Source organism: Mixophyes fleayi, chromosome 5 (genome assembly GCF_038048845.1).
Source record: "Mixophyes fleayi isolate aMixFle1 chromosome 5, aMixFle1.hap1, whole genome shotgun sequence".
Taxonomy (NCBI): Eukaryota; Metazoa; Chordata; class Amphibia; order Anura; family Limnodynastidae; genus Mixophyes; species Mixophyes fleayi.
The window spans coordinates 247,774,249-247,791,263 of record NC_134406.1 but is presented as its reverse complement, the minus strand read 5'-3'; the positions used below and the strand labels follow the sequence as shown (position 1 = coordinate 247,791,263).

The 17,015-nt window shown below is 38.8% G+C and overlaps 2 protein-coding genes across 2 annotated transcripts in view; one reads left to right on the top strand and one right to left on the bottom strand.

Annotated features, from left to right (window-relative positions):
* Nucleotides 1-9,345, bottom strand: part of PTDSS1 (phosphatidylserine synthase 1) — a 52,114-nt gene extending 42,769 nt beyond the window's left edge. Inside the window, exons 1-3 of the mRNA XM_075213837.1 lie at nt 9,219-9,345; nt 3,171-3,232; nt 2,834-2,950 (exon numbers count right to left, since the gene is read on the bottom strand). Of these exons, the coding sequence (XP_075069938.1) occupies nt 2,834-2,850 (17 nt within the window). The 5' untranslated portion in view covers nt 2,851-2,950; nt 3,171-3,232; nt 9,219-9,345. The remainder of the gene's footprint in view (nt 1-2,833; nt 2,951-3,170; nt 3,233-9,218) is intronic.
* Nucleotides 1-15,319, top strand: part of MTERF3 (mitochondrial transcription termination factor 3) — a 33,673-nt gene extending 18,354 nt beyond the window's left edge. The window contains exons 5-8 of the mRNA XM_075213838.1: nt 9,209-9,356; nt 11,315-11,386; nt 11,769-11,930; nt 15,074-15,319. Of these exons, the coding sequence (XP_075069939.1) occupies nt 9,209-9,356; nt 11,315-11,386; nt 11,769-11,930; nt 15,074-15,268 (577 nt within the window). The 3' untranslated portion in view covers nt 15,269-15,319. The remainder of the gene's footprint in view (nt 1-9,208; nt 9,357-11,314; nt 11,387-11,768; nt 11,931-15,073) is intronic.
* The last annotated feature ends 1,696 nt before the right edge of the window (nt 15,320-17,015 follow it).

Here is a 17,015-nt window from a genome sequence, read left to right as displayed (position 1 = left end):
GGCCTTACCTTCCCCTACTCCACGTATTTCAGCCAAGCTCCAACATTCCATCTATGTAAGATAATTAAATTCTATCCCTAATTAAAAATGAACATGGATTGTGAATGCTGGCAGTAATTAGTTTCCCCAAGGCCAGCCGAAATTAATACGTTTAAAACAAAATGTAAAATCTATTGAATTATATACCCCTGCCATGACCTGAAATGACACCCTGCAATTCTGTGAAACCTGATGATCACATGAAGAACCCTGGTCACCAGTAAAATAGTGAGTAGGGCTGCAATAGGAAATTGGACGCTTAGCTTTTAGATTGCTTTTACAATGATATGATCTTATTTCTTAATGACCTCCATCCAAGTTCAGAGTAGTCGGAAGTATAAACATTCGTACTGTGAAACCAATTGGTGATAACGGTGTACTCCTTAGGCCAGCACCTATGGCGGAGAGCTTCCGCAGTTCCAGTAGCAGATTGTTGGAACCCAGGATTGGAAAACCCAGTCTATGACTGTGGTGGCACATGAGATGTTCTATTGCCGTGTTCTGAACCCCACAATCAGCAATTGATAACCCCTATAGAGAACCCACATTGCCAGATGTTTTTCACCATTAGCAGCTGCCTATCCTAGAACCATACAGTTTTGAGTGAGGTAGAGTCAGGAAAACTCGCAGCTATGGAGCAACACGCAGACAAAACAAGAATAACGGGACACAAAAGAGAATGGTCAATTGGCAAGCTGGGTCTGAAGATAGGAGAGGTACACAAAGTCAATAAACAGTCTGGGAGCTCAAGGGCAGACAGAGATCCGACAGCAAGATCCAGTAAACAAAGCCAAGGTCAAACACAGTGAATCCAGTAGCAGAAGATATATCGATCTATACAGGATAAAGATACAGGAACTAGCCTAGGTAAACCTAACACCAGCAAGGCAATAATGGCAATAAGTGTATTTATGTAGGTCCTGGCCAGTTAGCTGCTATGTAGAAATTATGTGAGCAGAAAGTGTTGATTGCTCAGCTGCTAAGTAATGAGCAGTGATGAGTCTAGTACAGTGTTTGCTAACCTGTGACACTCCAGGTGTTGTGAAACTACAAGTCCCAGCATACCCTTCCAGCAATAAGCTGCTATATATTGGCAAAGCATGCTGGGACTTGTAGTTTCACAACACCTGGAGTGTCACAAGTTAGCCATCACTGGTCTAGTAAGAGCTGGCAATCAGCTGATGTGGAATCCTCATTGCAGCTCAGGAAGCAGGGTAAGGTTGCTAAGCAACAGACACAACAAATCTGATATTCAGCAAAATCTGGAATGGATTTCTGACGCAACAGAGCAGCAAAACAGAACAACATGCTGATATATGACAGCATGTGAGACCATATGGGAACATTATGGGATATGTGGTGGCATGTGAGGATATACTTAAGACGTACGAAAGTTGGGTCTGATGTACATAGTGTTTAATTGTTTTGTGCAATTAAATAATATTTTCACAATATTGAAAAAAGTATTGCTAAGTATACACTATTATTGGGCAATAAGTATTTGTTTTTTTCTATACATAGTTTAAGGGCGTGTTACTTTAAAATTTTGGTGACATCCTTGCATGACTCACTAATTTATCATTTTAAATGTACAAAATTCTTTTTTTTTTTTAATAGTCTCAATTTTAGACTAGAGAAACTATTTTCAAAGGGCTTTAAACTTGACTTGAGGTATTGAATGTGTGTGCTTTCCATAGAACATAAAACCATGGTCCACAAGACATTCCAAAATGAATCCATGAGGTTTTGTTAAATATGGTATCGTGTTTGTAGATATCATTCAGTGAGAGCGAATGACTGTATTTACATAAGGTCAGACTGTGGTGATTCTCAGAGCTTTACTAACAGACTAATGAATGGAGTTTCATAACCATGCCTTGTGCACTCTAAATAGTTGTTTGGATACTTCATTTGTGTATGAGTCTGTAAATGACCAATTAAGTGCACAGAATCTTTACATCCTAACAGCAGTTCTACTATATATAAAATTTGCTGTCAACTCATTATGTTTACAAGCCAAATTCAGTTGAAGAGATTTTGCAGTGCAGAATGCTGTTATATATTGCAGGGTATATGAAGCTATCCTGGTATTTACAGAGTACTGCCTAAATTACAACAGCTTCAACAAGTTGGTTTTATTCTTTAAGTTCACGATGAAACATTTTGTGAACAAAATGACATATGTTGAACTTAATACAGGAAATCTTCATTGTCGTGGCAGCTTTCTAATAAATCCAACTTAGTGGGTTTTATTTTTTACTGTTGAATGAAATATGCAAATATGTTATATCTAACTGCTTATAGACTCTCTCTACTAGAATTCACCTAAAATCTAGTTATTACTGCAAATTTTCCAGTAAGGAGGGGGAAGGCCTGTGTAGTTCTCTATCAACACCTGGCCCCCACTGTCGCATCACAAAACCAACCTCATAGGGTTTGAAGTCAGGGGTGTAATCAGTTTAAAGTTCTGATGTCAGCCAGATAATGCAGCAGATCATCTAACTTTAGAAGTTGGGGAATTGGGACACTGCGTTCCTTCACTAAGGCGCATGAAAGGGAGTGTGTGGCCATGCCCCACTTGGGGAGTGTTCAATGCTTGTATGTTTTGACCTGCCCCTGGCCACCTCCAAAACACAATTTACTTTTAATTTTAAAAAAAAACAAAGTTGTATTTATACTGTCCATCTGTGTGTTCATCAGATCGTCACAATATTACACTTTTTAGTCTTATTTTCACTAAACATAGGTTGCAATGTCAATATCGAATTGGTAAAATATCTTGGAAATAAATTACCTTTTTGTTGATGCCATTTTTCATATGTCTTGTGATACAAAGCATCATTGTTAGGTTGCCATCATTATTAGTGTACTTTTCCAGTAGTCTTCCATTGTGTGCATTATTATGTGATGTCTGTAATGTAAACAAGAAATAAAGTTTGAATTGCTTTAATTAGTCCCAGGTCATTTAAAAATTTGATAAGGTGCTACACTATAGGAAATCTAAGAACATAAGAGAACTGTAATAATGCCTACAGCCAAAGTGTGTGAAGCGGCCCTTTAGGGCACACAGGGCCGCTAAGAGCAATTTGGGGCCCCAGTACAGTAACTTTTTGGGCCCCCAAAAAAGTTACCTGTTATTGCAGCTTTCACAACCTGATATTGGTGTTTTTTCTGGATCCTGGAATGTTGGGACCTGTTTGGAAAACGTATAGGTACGTGAAATATGGAAAGCCGAGCAATAAATGAACACAGTACATAACACAGATCATGCAGTATATAATACATACATTTTCATAAAACATTTATTATGTCACCCACGTCATGCCACATCAGCAGAGGGGTTGGGGGTGAGGAAATATTCCCCAAGGATGTTTTTTTGGTAATAAATTAGGAATTGCTGGGTAGGTAGGGTTTACTAAAGAAAAATTAAATAAGACTGGCGTTATCAGGAGAGACAAAGCACTCAAACTAATGGCCTCATTCATCGTTGTAACACCAATATAATAGTTACCGCGTGGCAATAGTTAACATGGCTGCAAGACTCATCTTCCTCTCCAGCTGCTCCTCTTCTGCCTCCCCTCAGCCTTGCCTTACACTGGCTCCTCTTCCCCTACATAATTATTTTCAAACTCCTCACCTTCATCTACAAGGCCCTCTCCAACTCCACTACCCCATACATCTCCCACCTCCTCTCCATTCACAATCCCTCCCATTCCCTGCGATCGGCCAGTAACCGTCGCCTCTCCTCCATTCTGATCCCCTCATCCCACTCCAGAATCCAGGATTGCTCCCGGGTTGCCCCCCTCCACTGGAACGACCTCCCACGCTCCATCCGACTGTCCCCTAATTTGTGCACCTTCAGACAGGCACTTAAAACTCATCTGTTCTCAAAGTCTACCAGCCATCCACCTAACCATCTCTGCATGCTCATTCTCCTCTCTACCCCCTGTTCCGCTTCTCGCTCCTCTTGCGATTGATCCCCTCTGAGTCCCCAATGTTACTGCTGTCTGTTGCACTCCCTGTAGGATGTAAGGTCTTATGAGCAGGACAATCTTCCCTCCTGTTTCTCTACCTATTCTTCTGCTCCTACTTCACTGTGTTCGATTTATTGGAGCTTTAGAATTCTTGGTATTTTTTGTTTATTGTTATGTACTGGTTTCCCTGTATGGTCCACTGTCTGTTCTCTGTACAGCACTGCGGAAACCTTGTAGTGTCCTACAAATAAAGATTAATAATAACTAGTATAAAGTGAAGAACAGAAACCTTAAGTATTCTGGAATTATTATGACCAAAGGTTTATGGTGCCGGACAAGTTTTGTTGAGACATGGACTGGACTCAGACTGCCGAAATCAGAGGATACAAGTCTGATACTAAATAAGTAATCTGTGGCTAATATAAAATCTACAGATAGGCGTTTCTCTTTAGTCTTTAAATTATTCATAATCAAACTTGTGTTTATGTTCTGTCGGCGCTTCTGAAAATGTATCCATGCGAGTTAGAGCAAGTGTTTTGTCTTTATATTTTGTATAGATACAAATCCCTGCCAAATTTTACACAAGGCTGCTCGTTGTGCAGACCTATTACCGTATGTGAGATTGCATGCAGTCGTAGTTGTTTCATAACAATGTAATTGTCGAGGTGTGTTGGAGAGGTTGTCCTTGAAAACAGGATTTTACCTGAACCAATTACGTTTTTGATTTTTTACTTGACACGGGGCAGCTCTCTGGTTAAATTATTGTATTTTTAATTAAGTGTCTTGTTGAATGTGCTTTGAGGTGCAAACCTCTAATAGTCTATAATTTACATTTCAGTTTGTGGATTACTATGAACCCTGCATGGTGTATTGTCATTGACAGATACAGATTACATTAATACCTTTATTCCTATTAATTAACAGAATACACGACAAAGCATGCAAAAAGACATACATGAGAACAGTAAGCATATATGGGCACAGATGAGCAGAATGATCACGGTGTGCAAATAAAATGGCAAACAAACAATTCAGAATAATATGCTATAAAATTAAGGCTGCTTGATATGTCCTCTGTCAGGTTTGCTTAAACAAAAGTACCAGCACTCAGAAAACAGGACAAGACCATACAATATAAAGTATGACACAGAAGTAGGAAAGTGAATTTAAAGTGATCACCTTTATTATCTAATTGAATAGTCCTTACCATGGTATTGCGACATCTTTAGTGCATCTAAAATAACTTTAACCTCATTTAAATCCAGTTTTTCATGCTTTTATCAATGGTTCTATCCATGGGTAAAACCGTACAACACTGGTGTCTATCAGGAAGCTGCTCCTTTTACACACAAGATTGTATGGTTTTAATTAATGAAAATAATAAGCATGTTTTATATTTTACATTTTTTTATGTTATGAGATTGGTTTGAGTAGAAACATTTTATATGCATGAGTAAGTTAAAGAACTCGTCCCACAACTAAAAAAGCAGTCTAACACCTCCATATCCAAAATTCTGAGAACCATGGGGGTCTTGGATCCATTAGATCAGTAGTGGATTAAGGTGATCTGGGACCCTGGGCTGTAGTAAGCGTTGTGACTACATGTCCATTGTACTTTATGTGGCCAGACACCTACTGCATGTTTAACATGTAGTAGAGATGTGCTTTGTACTTTTCAGCTGAGTTGAATTGTGCCCCGATCCTATCTCCCTTTGTTACATATGTCTCGCCACGCTCCTAGCCCTTGTCACATATGTGACAGCATAGAGACAGTTGCGGTGCAACTCTGACTTCCTGCTGCTGTTATCTTAAGCTCTGTTGCTGCTTGGCCAGATCCTGGAATGTTGGGGAAATGTTTGGAAAAGGGATTGGTACTATTCTGTTCCTGGAATGCAGAGCAATGAGTGTACACTCCCTGACCGCAACCATTCCAGAGTTCTTGCATTAAATCAATAAAACCCACATTTAATAATTAGTCCCCTCTCCTCCAAACCAGCACCCACATTTAATAAATAGACCTTCAAAAAGCCCTAAGAGTAAATTATTAGAATTCACATTTAATAATTAGGCCTATTTCCTCCAATCTGTCCAGACATTTAATTCAGTAACACACATTTTAATAAATAGGTCCCCACCTCCCAACAGCTCTGCCATTAAATTATTTTCACCCAAATTTAATACATAGACCCCCACATTGCATTATTAGCCCCTTAAAGTATAATTTGTGGAGGCTATCAATATATTATCTTGCTAGCCCACACATTTAATAAAAAAAGATACCATATTAACATTTACCCACGTTACATTAATAGCCAACATGCATTACCTTACTATACTCCCCTTTGCACACATTATGTGAACACACCTCCCACACAAATGCACATTACATTAATACCCTATTCGTACACACATTTCATTAATACCCCCACACACACATTTCATTAATACCCCCACACACACACAAATTAGAGCTTGAATGCTGTGAGTCAGATTCCTCTGTCTGCCTCCTATAGAGGTTTACATGTGCTGAAGATTTTAAGGGATTGACCTGCATGGAGAAGAGGAGACAATAGGAGAGGAAATAGTGAGAAACAGGAGGGGAAATAGTGAGAAACAGGAGGGGAGGAGGAAATGGGAAGAAGAGTGGACCCAGCCAATCATCACTGAGAACTGGCTTGCCCACCTTTTCTGTCAGCCTAGGCATCCTGAGCCAGTTAAGGCAGGGGGCTTATACCTGAGCATGCATACATTTAATACCACCAAGAAGGGTCTCGGTGCCATGAATGGGCCGGCTGGCCAGAAAGATCACGGCCCCAGGCCCAATGTCTATTGTCCCATTGTCCATGCAAGTTCACAATTTTTGTGTGAAAATTTGAAACAGAAGTTTAAAAAAACAAACCAACATTGGCAGGCCCCCAGGAGATTGAGGATGAGACCATGGGCCCCTTATTGCTCTTAGCCACGTCTGCCCTTATTATCATCCACTGCTGATTATATTCAATGGAAACCCCTATCAACATTTTTTGTGACTGGCTGAAGAGGACTTCCCAGGAGTATGTTATGATCAGCTCACACGCTACCTTAGAAAGCCCAAGTACTCCCCTCCAAGTCACGATAAATATTAAGATACGACCAAGTAATTCCATTAAAGGGGTTTAATCCCACCCTAATGTCAGTCTCCATGGTAGCACAGACAAATGTCTAATACCGCTTTCATACTGCCGCCCCGGCAATATCCCGGGTTTTTCAAGCCGGGTTTTTGCCGGGGCTCGGAGCGTCCCAGCTCAGAGACACCATTCATACTGCACCTCGGACCCGGGAATTTCCCGGGTTGGCCCCATTCATACTGCACAAGTCTGTGCCCTGGCAATTTGTGGGAGTCATCACCAGAGCAGTTTTCATTGGCTGAAAAATGGTGATGTCATTGAAAGGTGACTGGTTTTTTGACGCATAAAGATGATGCAAAAGTGGGTGGTGATTGTTTACCACATTACTTTTCATCATGGCTGTCATTCTCCAACAAACTCCGATTCTGCTTCAGCTTGATCTGCACTCCACCATTTCTCCTAAACTCCTTCTCGAATCTTCCACGGGCTCCCACCGATGACATCATCCTCCAAAGACAGGCAGACAGCCAATTAGCTTGTTTTCTGTGCAACCCGGGTTGAAAAACCATTCATAGTGCAGGCAACCTGGGTCCGACCCAGGAATTACCCCTCGATAAATCCCGGGTTGAAGACCCGGGTTTTTGGACCCGGGATTTTTGACTTGTACCATTCATACTGCACCAAGACCCGGGTCGTTTGAGCTCGCCCCGGCAAAAACCCGGGATTTTGGTGCAGTATGAATGGGGTATAACTATCAACTTCAAAAGTAAACAATCATTTCTTTTAAGTATGTGTATTTCTACTTTTGGGAATTGAGTTTGAGCACCTCTGAACTAGGGCATTAAAAAAAAAGCTGTTGAAATGCAGGTCCATTGAAAGAAAGCTTAAATATTGTGTGCCTGTTGCTCACGAGCTGTAAAAAGCTATTGGTTATAGAAGCTCTTGTGTTAGCCAAATTTTGGAGAAATCTCATTCCCCCCCGGTTCAAGGGTCACTTGTCTCCTCCATGTCAAAAGTGATAACTATACCCTGATCAGTGTCCCTGTTCCACCTACTCCTCTAATAACAAGATTTCTTCCTAATATGCACCTTAATATCTACTCCTCTTAGTTACTCAAATATTATTTATTGATATGCCTGTTTCGGGGAGAGAGCGAATCCCCCGAACTAGATCCTAATGGCTATTGCTCCAAGACGGCAGGCGGAAACACCTCCACCCTACCCTGTCCTCTTAACCCCTAAGCCATCCCTTTTTCACTCAATGATCTTTAAAAATATAAAAATGTTATTAAAAATGACCTGGCAAAGGCATGATTGTGTAAACCTGCTTTAAGATTCCACTTTAGCTGTCATCCTGCCTATTGTACACTGTACTTTTGCAAAAGTTGTAAAAAAAAAAAAAAAAGTCCTGTGAGCTTTTAAGCAGCGGAATTATCTTGCTTCTAAAATTCTGGTGTGACACCAGCTTTAATACTTTATCTATAATCTTTGTGAATCAGATCATTGAGGAAAAGTATGAACTTGGTAATGCTCATCCATTGTTAGATGTGTAAGGGTTAACAAACATTGTATTACTCATTTGTACTTCTAATGCCTGTATTTTATTTTTGAGATTGGCTACAGTTCAGCGCCAGTTCACTTTTAAATATGCAATTGCATAATATAAGGACGTTAATTTGATATAGTGCGGATTAGAAGGGTAAGGGCTGCATCCAATTGAATTTCTTAAATATACTACAAAGAAGAAAGAAGAGGGCCGTATGAGGCCCCCAAAGCCCAGATCCACATGTCTGCTTTAGGAATAGGACATTACTCCCACTCATCCAGAGACGTGCCCTAGACATGTGGTTCTGTTGCTGCGCTACACATACAATAAGACACGTGTTTTCACTTTTCCACTCATTCATAGTCATCGTCTCATTGGGCGTTTTCCTGACATGGAGCCTATTTGTAAAAAGAATTCTATATCTAAAACCGAAACATTGTCAGACAGAAGATAAAAGTGTTTTTTAATCCTCTTGATTAAAGAGAAACATTTTCTCAGTTGTACCTTAAATTCAGCAATCTCTTCATTGTTATATTTGTTAGGGTTGCTTACCTGAGCTCCAGAAAATTCAGCAGTCAAGCAATCGCACAGATTGTCTCCCGAGCCCCCTATTTACTGAACTTTTCCGTGGAAAGACTGGATAATCGCCTGGGCTTCTTCCAGAAACAGCTGGGACTCAGTGCGGAGAAGGTAAGAATGTGTGCGATAAGAATACTTTGTCATATTTACTTTTCCTGTGTTCCATTTGTCACACACACTTAGGGTGTATAGCACCACCTAGAGCAAAACCCTATTACTTAGGAAAAAAATAGGCTACTGTATTTAGAAAGTATCTAAATCCATACATCAATGGTCATGAATAATTTCAATTTGTGACGTGGCCTCTTTGGTGCTCACAACTTCACTTCATTTCTTTGATGGGTAAAAGCCACTGATTGTAATATGCAGCTTGACCCAAAATAAATAGATATCTTCTAACATTCATAGAAACCGCTGCTTGTGGTCTGCGTTGAGCTTGTTTGCACATATCCAAACTTGGCCTCCTGCATCTCTCGTGTCAACGGCCAATCAGGAGACCAAGCTCAGGCTGGGAGAAGTCTGAAATGCATAGGGAATGAGGCCCCTTTATGTTTAAACCTTTATTTCAAATATCTTTACCTCTAATAAGCTCCAGATAACATTTGACAGAGGTACATATGAATAGCATTAGTATCTGCTTTTATATTTATAAAGCAACTTGAATTTTAGGTTTTGTGGCCTTTTAGTTATTATCTTTTTTTATTATTATTGTTATTGTTGTTGTTTATTAATAATATTATTATTATTATTATTATTATTATTATTATTATTATTATTATGTTTTTATTACAAGGCACCACAAAAGGATGGCTAACACCTTTAAAATGACATATTCAGTAGTACACAATGAATAGAACACATTACATAATGCCTGAAAAATAAAATAATATTAAGACCAGACATGTTGATTAAATAAAAAATACACAGATAACTTGTTAATGCAGATCAAATTATTTAAGGGACAGTGAGTGAGAGTGATGGTAATGCAAGCCATGAAGTAGGCCTGAGCACAAGAACACAGGGCTAAGGAAGCAGGCCAAGGGGTACAGTGGGTGATGGAATAGTAGAAGGAGAACACCAGGAAAGACAGAACTTACATGCTAAGGGATCAGGATACATAAGTGTGTACATTTTTAACAGTTAAAACACCACCATATACATATGCAGCATTATGACTTTAGACAAACCGCAAGCGAATTGCGGCCTTTGTACTTCAACTTGCGCCTCTAGAATGGAGGTAATTGGGTTATTGCAGTGTGATCTGGCAAGCTCATATTCTCTGCACAAAAGTGCAGTAAAATATATTCACTCCATTACATTATCATCCTCTTCATAACACCACTGTGTTTTAGGATGGCATCTTAAGAAGTGACTGTGTTTGTAAAAACTTGTGAGTTGCAAACTGTCTTAGGAAAGGATGATTATAGCTTGTAAAACCTATGATGTGCATTGGTATCGATATAGTATTTGATGTATGAGCGGCAGTTTTTGTTTGAGAAGTTATTCAAAGTTCCCCTCCCCCCTTCCTTAAAGTACATCAATTCTACTTTTATTTGCTTGTTTTCCTAATTTCACTTCACTACCTGGGCATTCCAACGATGGCCACGCTATCTGCAGCTCAGCCTGTCTCTGCACTCCCGGCTCAGAGCAGCTGGGCGGTCATATGATGATATGACATAGATCATATGATGATATGACATAGATCGTATTTCTATTCACCATCTCTGGCTTCCCCGCTTCACTTAAACGTGCTATATTCTATAACATATTCTACCATACAAGCCGAGCGGCATATAGAACCTGAAAACATTGCAGTCACCTCTGGAATCCCAATTAAGTAACCTAATTTAAAAGCAAGAATGACTATGAATTGACGGGTTCTACAACGGGTAGGAAGGAGGCTTCATTATTTAAAATACAAGTTGCCTTGCCTATAAATAATGACTGACAGCATCCACACACATGCTAAGTGTTTACTTTTATTATGTCATTTAATGTAAAATGTTACACTTTTTTACTTCGGTTTATAGATAAGATGACATTGACTTTTGCTTTCCATTGAATTATAGACCCGAGATATTGTAACCCGTCTCCCCAGGATGGTAACCGGAAGTCTTGAACCGGTAAAAGAGAATCTAAAGGTAGTGTGTGTATTTTCGCTTCCTTGCTTGAAGCTCTGTACTTTATTCTCTGTGTCCTCATTCATATATTCCAAGACCAAACTGGTGCAGTCATGAATGCAGGAGAACCAGTGAGGGGATGAGTCTTTATTATACAATCACGTCTTCCCAATTTTACATTTGCATACACTTACATACTTATCAGTGACCTTTAAAATTATCATACAAAGTACGGAATAATAAAGTTTGAGCTAGTTGGTAGCTGTACTTCTGCTCTCTTTATACTCAGTGTACTAGTCAAGTGTCTGATGATTTTTAGTCTGGCAAACAGGTATCATACAGGTAATATAATTTAGAACATTCCTGGGAAAGTTTAGTAAAAGTCCTTGTATTTATTTTACAGGTTTTGGAAATAGAACTGGGCTTCCATAAAAATGAAATACAACATATTGCGTTGAGGGTTCCTAAGATGTTAACCGCGAACAAGAGGAGACTTACGGAAACCTTTGATTACGTGCACAATACCATGGGGATTTCCCACAACTTAATCACTAAGTTCCCACAGGTATTCTTAATTTAAGTGTCTCTTTTATTTTTCAGTCATACCACAGAAAATATGATACTTGTATATAAATATATAAAGTATAAAGACCATCTCACTGCAATCTGTATTTTCTATGTATGTAACCACAATTTGTCAGTAACTATTGTATCATCCCACTTATATCCTTTTGTTCAACTGACCAATTTGCTGAATTGTGACTTGTTTTGTAAATTATATATTGTGCGTAAGTCTAGGTGGAGGCAGATGTCGTTGTGATAAACTTCCAAAGGGATCGTAAGTTAAACGACATCTGATGACCACCAGAGACAATTATCTGCTACATCCAGAATCTGCATTCACCATTGTACTTACCCAGGACAATGTAACTAGCTGAGTCTATTTCTCTCTATCTCTTTTTGTTTATTTGCCCTACCTAGTCCCTTGCCACTTCCAATCCTTCATCCCCACTCTCTCTCTCCTCCATTCTTCTGTCAAAAAAAACGGAACAATGGAGAGACCGAAATAGAAGCATAGAAGGTGCTGTGGCTTTTGTACAGAGCTGTGTAAAAATTGGGGCATTATAAATATTATATGATAAGAATAGTTGACTGAATAACATCTTGTGAGGACATCCGAGGCCATATCCATTATACAGGACCACATAGCCCACAGTCCTGTCTGGTGCTTCTATGTTACATTTAGTCAGATTGTGTGAACTTGTACAGAGTACAGACGTGTTAATAAATTGAACCATTAATTTAGCATTGTCTTTTTTTTTTTCATTCATGTCACCGAAATGTATTTAGTGTGTAAATGATAAAATAAAGTATTACTATGCCCAAAATATTTACAAAATAAAATTATATCTGTTAAACAGTAAATTACAACTGAATGGCCCTATAATCTGACCATGTATCGATCCGTCTATTTCTTTGTCCTCCAGCCAGTTAAACACTTCTCATGATAATTGGTAATAGTACTGTTGTGTTGATTTGGTTTCTATTTTAATTATAATTTTCCTTTAGAATCCGATGGACTCACTCACTGTACAGACGCTTGCACACACAAGAGCTATGGCATGCACACATATTCCAGCAGTAGCCCTTCTCTAAATTTAATGTCTGGCTAAAATCTAAACAACTTATATTCACTGATCTATAACTTTCATTACCGAGTCAATAAAATCATCTGCTAGATTTGTTAAACATGATCTTCCAGCAGCAAATCTATTTTCTCGGATCTTGTAAATTGTTGGTTTCTAAATAGTCAACAAATGTTTAAGTGATTCTACTAAATTTCCTGCTATTCACGTGAGACTCGTCCTACTTCACCTTTTGTGTAGTGAAAGTGCATTTGCCATTCTCTAATTACCTGACCTTATACCTGCCAGCCCTGATTGGTTAAAAAGTTTTGCTAAAGCAGCTGCAAACACCGTTCTTGTTCTTTTAATACTCTTGTATGTACCATCTGGACTCATTTAATTCTTTTCCTTTTGAAAGTGCTAGTAACATCTCTTCTATAGTGAACATATTGTGTCTACACAACAGTAGGTTATACCTTTTCCCCTCACGTTTAGGGGACCACTTTACATTTTCATCAGTAAATACTGAGCAGAAATAATTAGGGATGTGCACCGGCCACTTTTGGTGTCTCGTGTTTGTGATTTGGATTTGCTTGAGGTTTTGGGTTCGGATTTGTTTCGCAAAACACCTGACGAAAGGTTTTGGTTCGGATTTAAGGTTTTGGATTCCGATTTATTTTGAAAAAAACATAAAAAGTGTTAAAAACAAGTTTTTTGGTTTATTTTCACTCCTACACTATTATTAACCTCAATAACATTCAATAACAATCATTTCCACTAATTCCCAGTCTATTCTGCAGAATCAGTGAACTTTGTAATATTGCAGTACCAATGGACTTATACTGCAGGATTGTTTTTGGATATTTTTTTTTAATTTCTTATTTTTATAACATTTTTTTGGACTGAGCACAGCACAGCACGAGATATAGCAGGACAGAGGACCACCTAACACAACCTCCCTCTACCCTGATCAATGCCCGAGTGAAGATGGCCGTGACTAGCGGGGAATTTATAGAATACGAGTATCGCGAGATCCGACAGCGGGATTATGACTCAGAGCCTCGGTTTCAGTTTTGCAATAAGCGGGAATACCCGGATCTGTCTCGGATCCGGCTCGGATCGGCAACGTTCGGGTGGGCTCGGATTTCAGATATCCGAGCCCGCTCATCTCTAGAAATAATGTTAGACAGTCTGCAATTTCTGTCTCTTTCAACACATCCATCCCCTTCAGGTTTTAGCCTCACTCTTCCTCTTTCTGCTCGTTTTTTTTCCTTTCACTAATTGATCTAAAAAAGTTTTTTCACTATTTTATTGACCGCAATCGTTTGTACTTTAGCCTGTTATATTGTGTGTTTAGCCTCTAACACTCGCATCATATGCTTTTTACCCTACTCTAATTGTGTCTGTTTACATTTCTTCAATGTGGTTTTCTTATCACTAAGGGCAACTTTTGTGCTATATCTGCTTAATGCTTGTGCAAACAGATCGGAGAGTGCGGTCCATTACCTGCGCCCAACTTCACAATTGACCACCCGGTTGCTTAGTAAAAGTAAAATACATTTCTGTTTGTGTTACTTTTCCGGTTAATCGTAAAATCCTCAAATGTTTCATAAAATAGTCTTAGGCTGGGTAGACACTACAGAAAATTTCTCCCGATGGGGTATAGTTAACGATTTTACCAATGACTAGAGAAAAAAAAAAGTCCTGATCAGCAGCCAATTCATGTGTACACACTAAACACGATTTACCGTCGGATCTGTGCTCTTCATCTGCCATAACCATAGACTGAAAAGATGATGACTCTGCAAACTCTATGGAGATCTATGGACACTGCCAGTCCTAAATACATACACACTGCAGTATTAGAACGACATTGTTCCATTGTTGAACGAGATTTTTAGTTTAGATTAAAAATCAAATGATACGATGTGCTTTGGATCGAGAAACGTTCATCGTTATCCTGGGATTGGCCCGATAATCAGCTAAAAACCCTGTAGTGTGTACCCAGCCTTATTCAGGTATTACACAGAAGTGTACATACTCTATAAAACCAGTGATTGCTTTGTCCTCTCTTTCTTTTCAGATTTTTAACACTAGTCTGTTGAAAATTAAGGAAAGGCACCAGTTTCTTCATTTTTTGGGAAGAGCAATTTATGACCCAACACTACCCAACTACGTCTCCTTAGATAAGCTGGCATCCATGCCCAACCATGTTTTCTGTGAAGACGTTGCCAAGGCCTCCATACAGGACTTTGAGCAGTTCCAGAAGACCATGTGAAGTGGCATAGAGATATCTATTGTTGTGATTAAACATGTTATTTTTGTATAACTGTGTTTGACATTATTTATTCAGAAAGTGGCTGTGCTAGTAAAATAAATTGCAAGGTATTGCATCCTACATAGTATATTTGAATATTCAATACTTTTTTATAGACTGTGTGTTAGGTATAAAAATATGTTTAAGGAAAATAAGTGAATTCTACTTAAATCACGTTCAGTGGGAACATAAAACAATTATAAACAGCATACATGTTACAACAATGAAGGTAAGACAATGACAAGAAAAATGATGGGGGGGAAAAGAACCTAGGAGTTAGCAGTAATTCTATCTTTAGTGAGAAGGGTCTGTTGAAAGCTCCATCCATATGGTGAATTTGAGACACTTAACTTACAATAATATCAGGTGCTTTTGTTGGGGTGTTAAATCTTTCTTTTTTTTTTCTCTTTAAAGAGATTGAGTCCCTTGATATGGTCACGTTATGGGCATTGAGTGAAGTTAGGCCGAGTACACACTTCAGAATTTTCCAACAAATGTGTTATCTACAACGATTGTACCTACAACTGAAGTTCCGATCAGTCAGTGGATTCATGCGTACACACTATACATGTTTTAAACGATTTTTGCATGACTAACAGTCCGTCCAGCAATTTTTGTCTGTGATAATGTCATCTCAAAGGATTGTGACTCCATACACACTGAACCGATACATGGCCTTCCTGCAGCCATATGCCAAATACATTTAAATAAAGGCCTGAACATCAACAGCAAAAAAACTTCCACAGACTCAGATTCCGATAAAGGAAATAAGTCATTGCCATTTATTCAATGGCCACAATTGAACAGCAAGCTAATGGTCTTCACATGCGAAGAATAAATGTATACACTTGCATACAGGAACACATAAATGACATATGGAGCATGTAAAAAAGGTTTATTATTGCTTCTCCATTAAAAGCATATTATTCCCATTTGCTTGAGGTTTTGACACCGCGTCACGTTTGAGACGTAGAGACAACATCATAAATTTAAATATACACTCCCAGAAAGGAGTCGCTGTTTGAGGAACTATCAGCAGTTGGTCAAGTAATTGATTGTGACTTTGTACACACTGCAGGATTGGAAGGACGTTGGAACAAGATTTATAGCTCTGATGAACAATCAAATTAAATGACGGTCGGTACTTTGGAATGACTATCGTTCATTGTTTAATTGTACACACTAATGCGAAATTGGCCCGAACGATCGTTTAGTGCTCGATTGATCCAATAGTAGGCTGAAAAACCTCTAATATGTACCCAGCCTTACAGACCAGAATGCATAAAAGTGACTATACCACAAAAACCTACAGTCAAGTCCATAAATATTGGGACATTGACACAATTTTCATATTTGGCTCTATACACCACCACAATAGATTTGAAATGAAACAAACAAGATGTGCTTTAACTGCAGACTTTCAGCTTTAATTTGAGGGAATTTACATCCAAATCAGGTGAACAGTGTGTGTAGGAATTACAACGGTTTCTATATGTGCTTCCCACTTTTTAAGGGACCAAAAGTAATGGGACAATCGACTCAAAAGCTATTTCATGGACAAGTGTGGGCTATTCCCTCGTTATTTCATCATCAATTAAGCAGGTCTGGAGTTGATTCTAGGTGTGACATTTTCATTTGGAATCTGTTGCTGTTGGCTCTCAATATGAGACCCAAAGAGCTGTCACTATCAGTGAAACAAGCCATCATT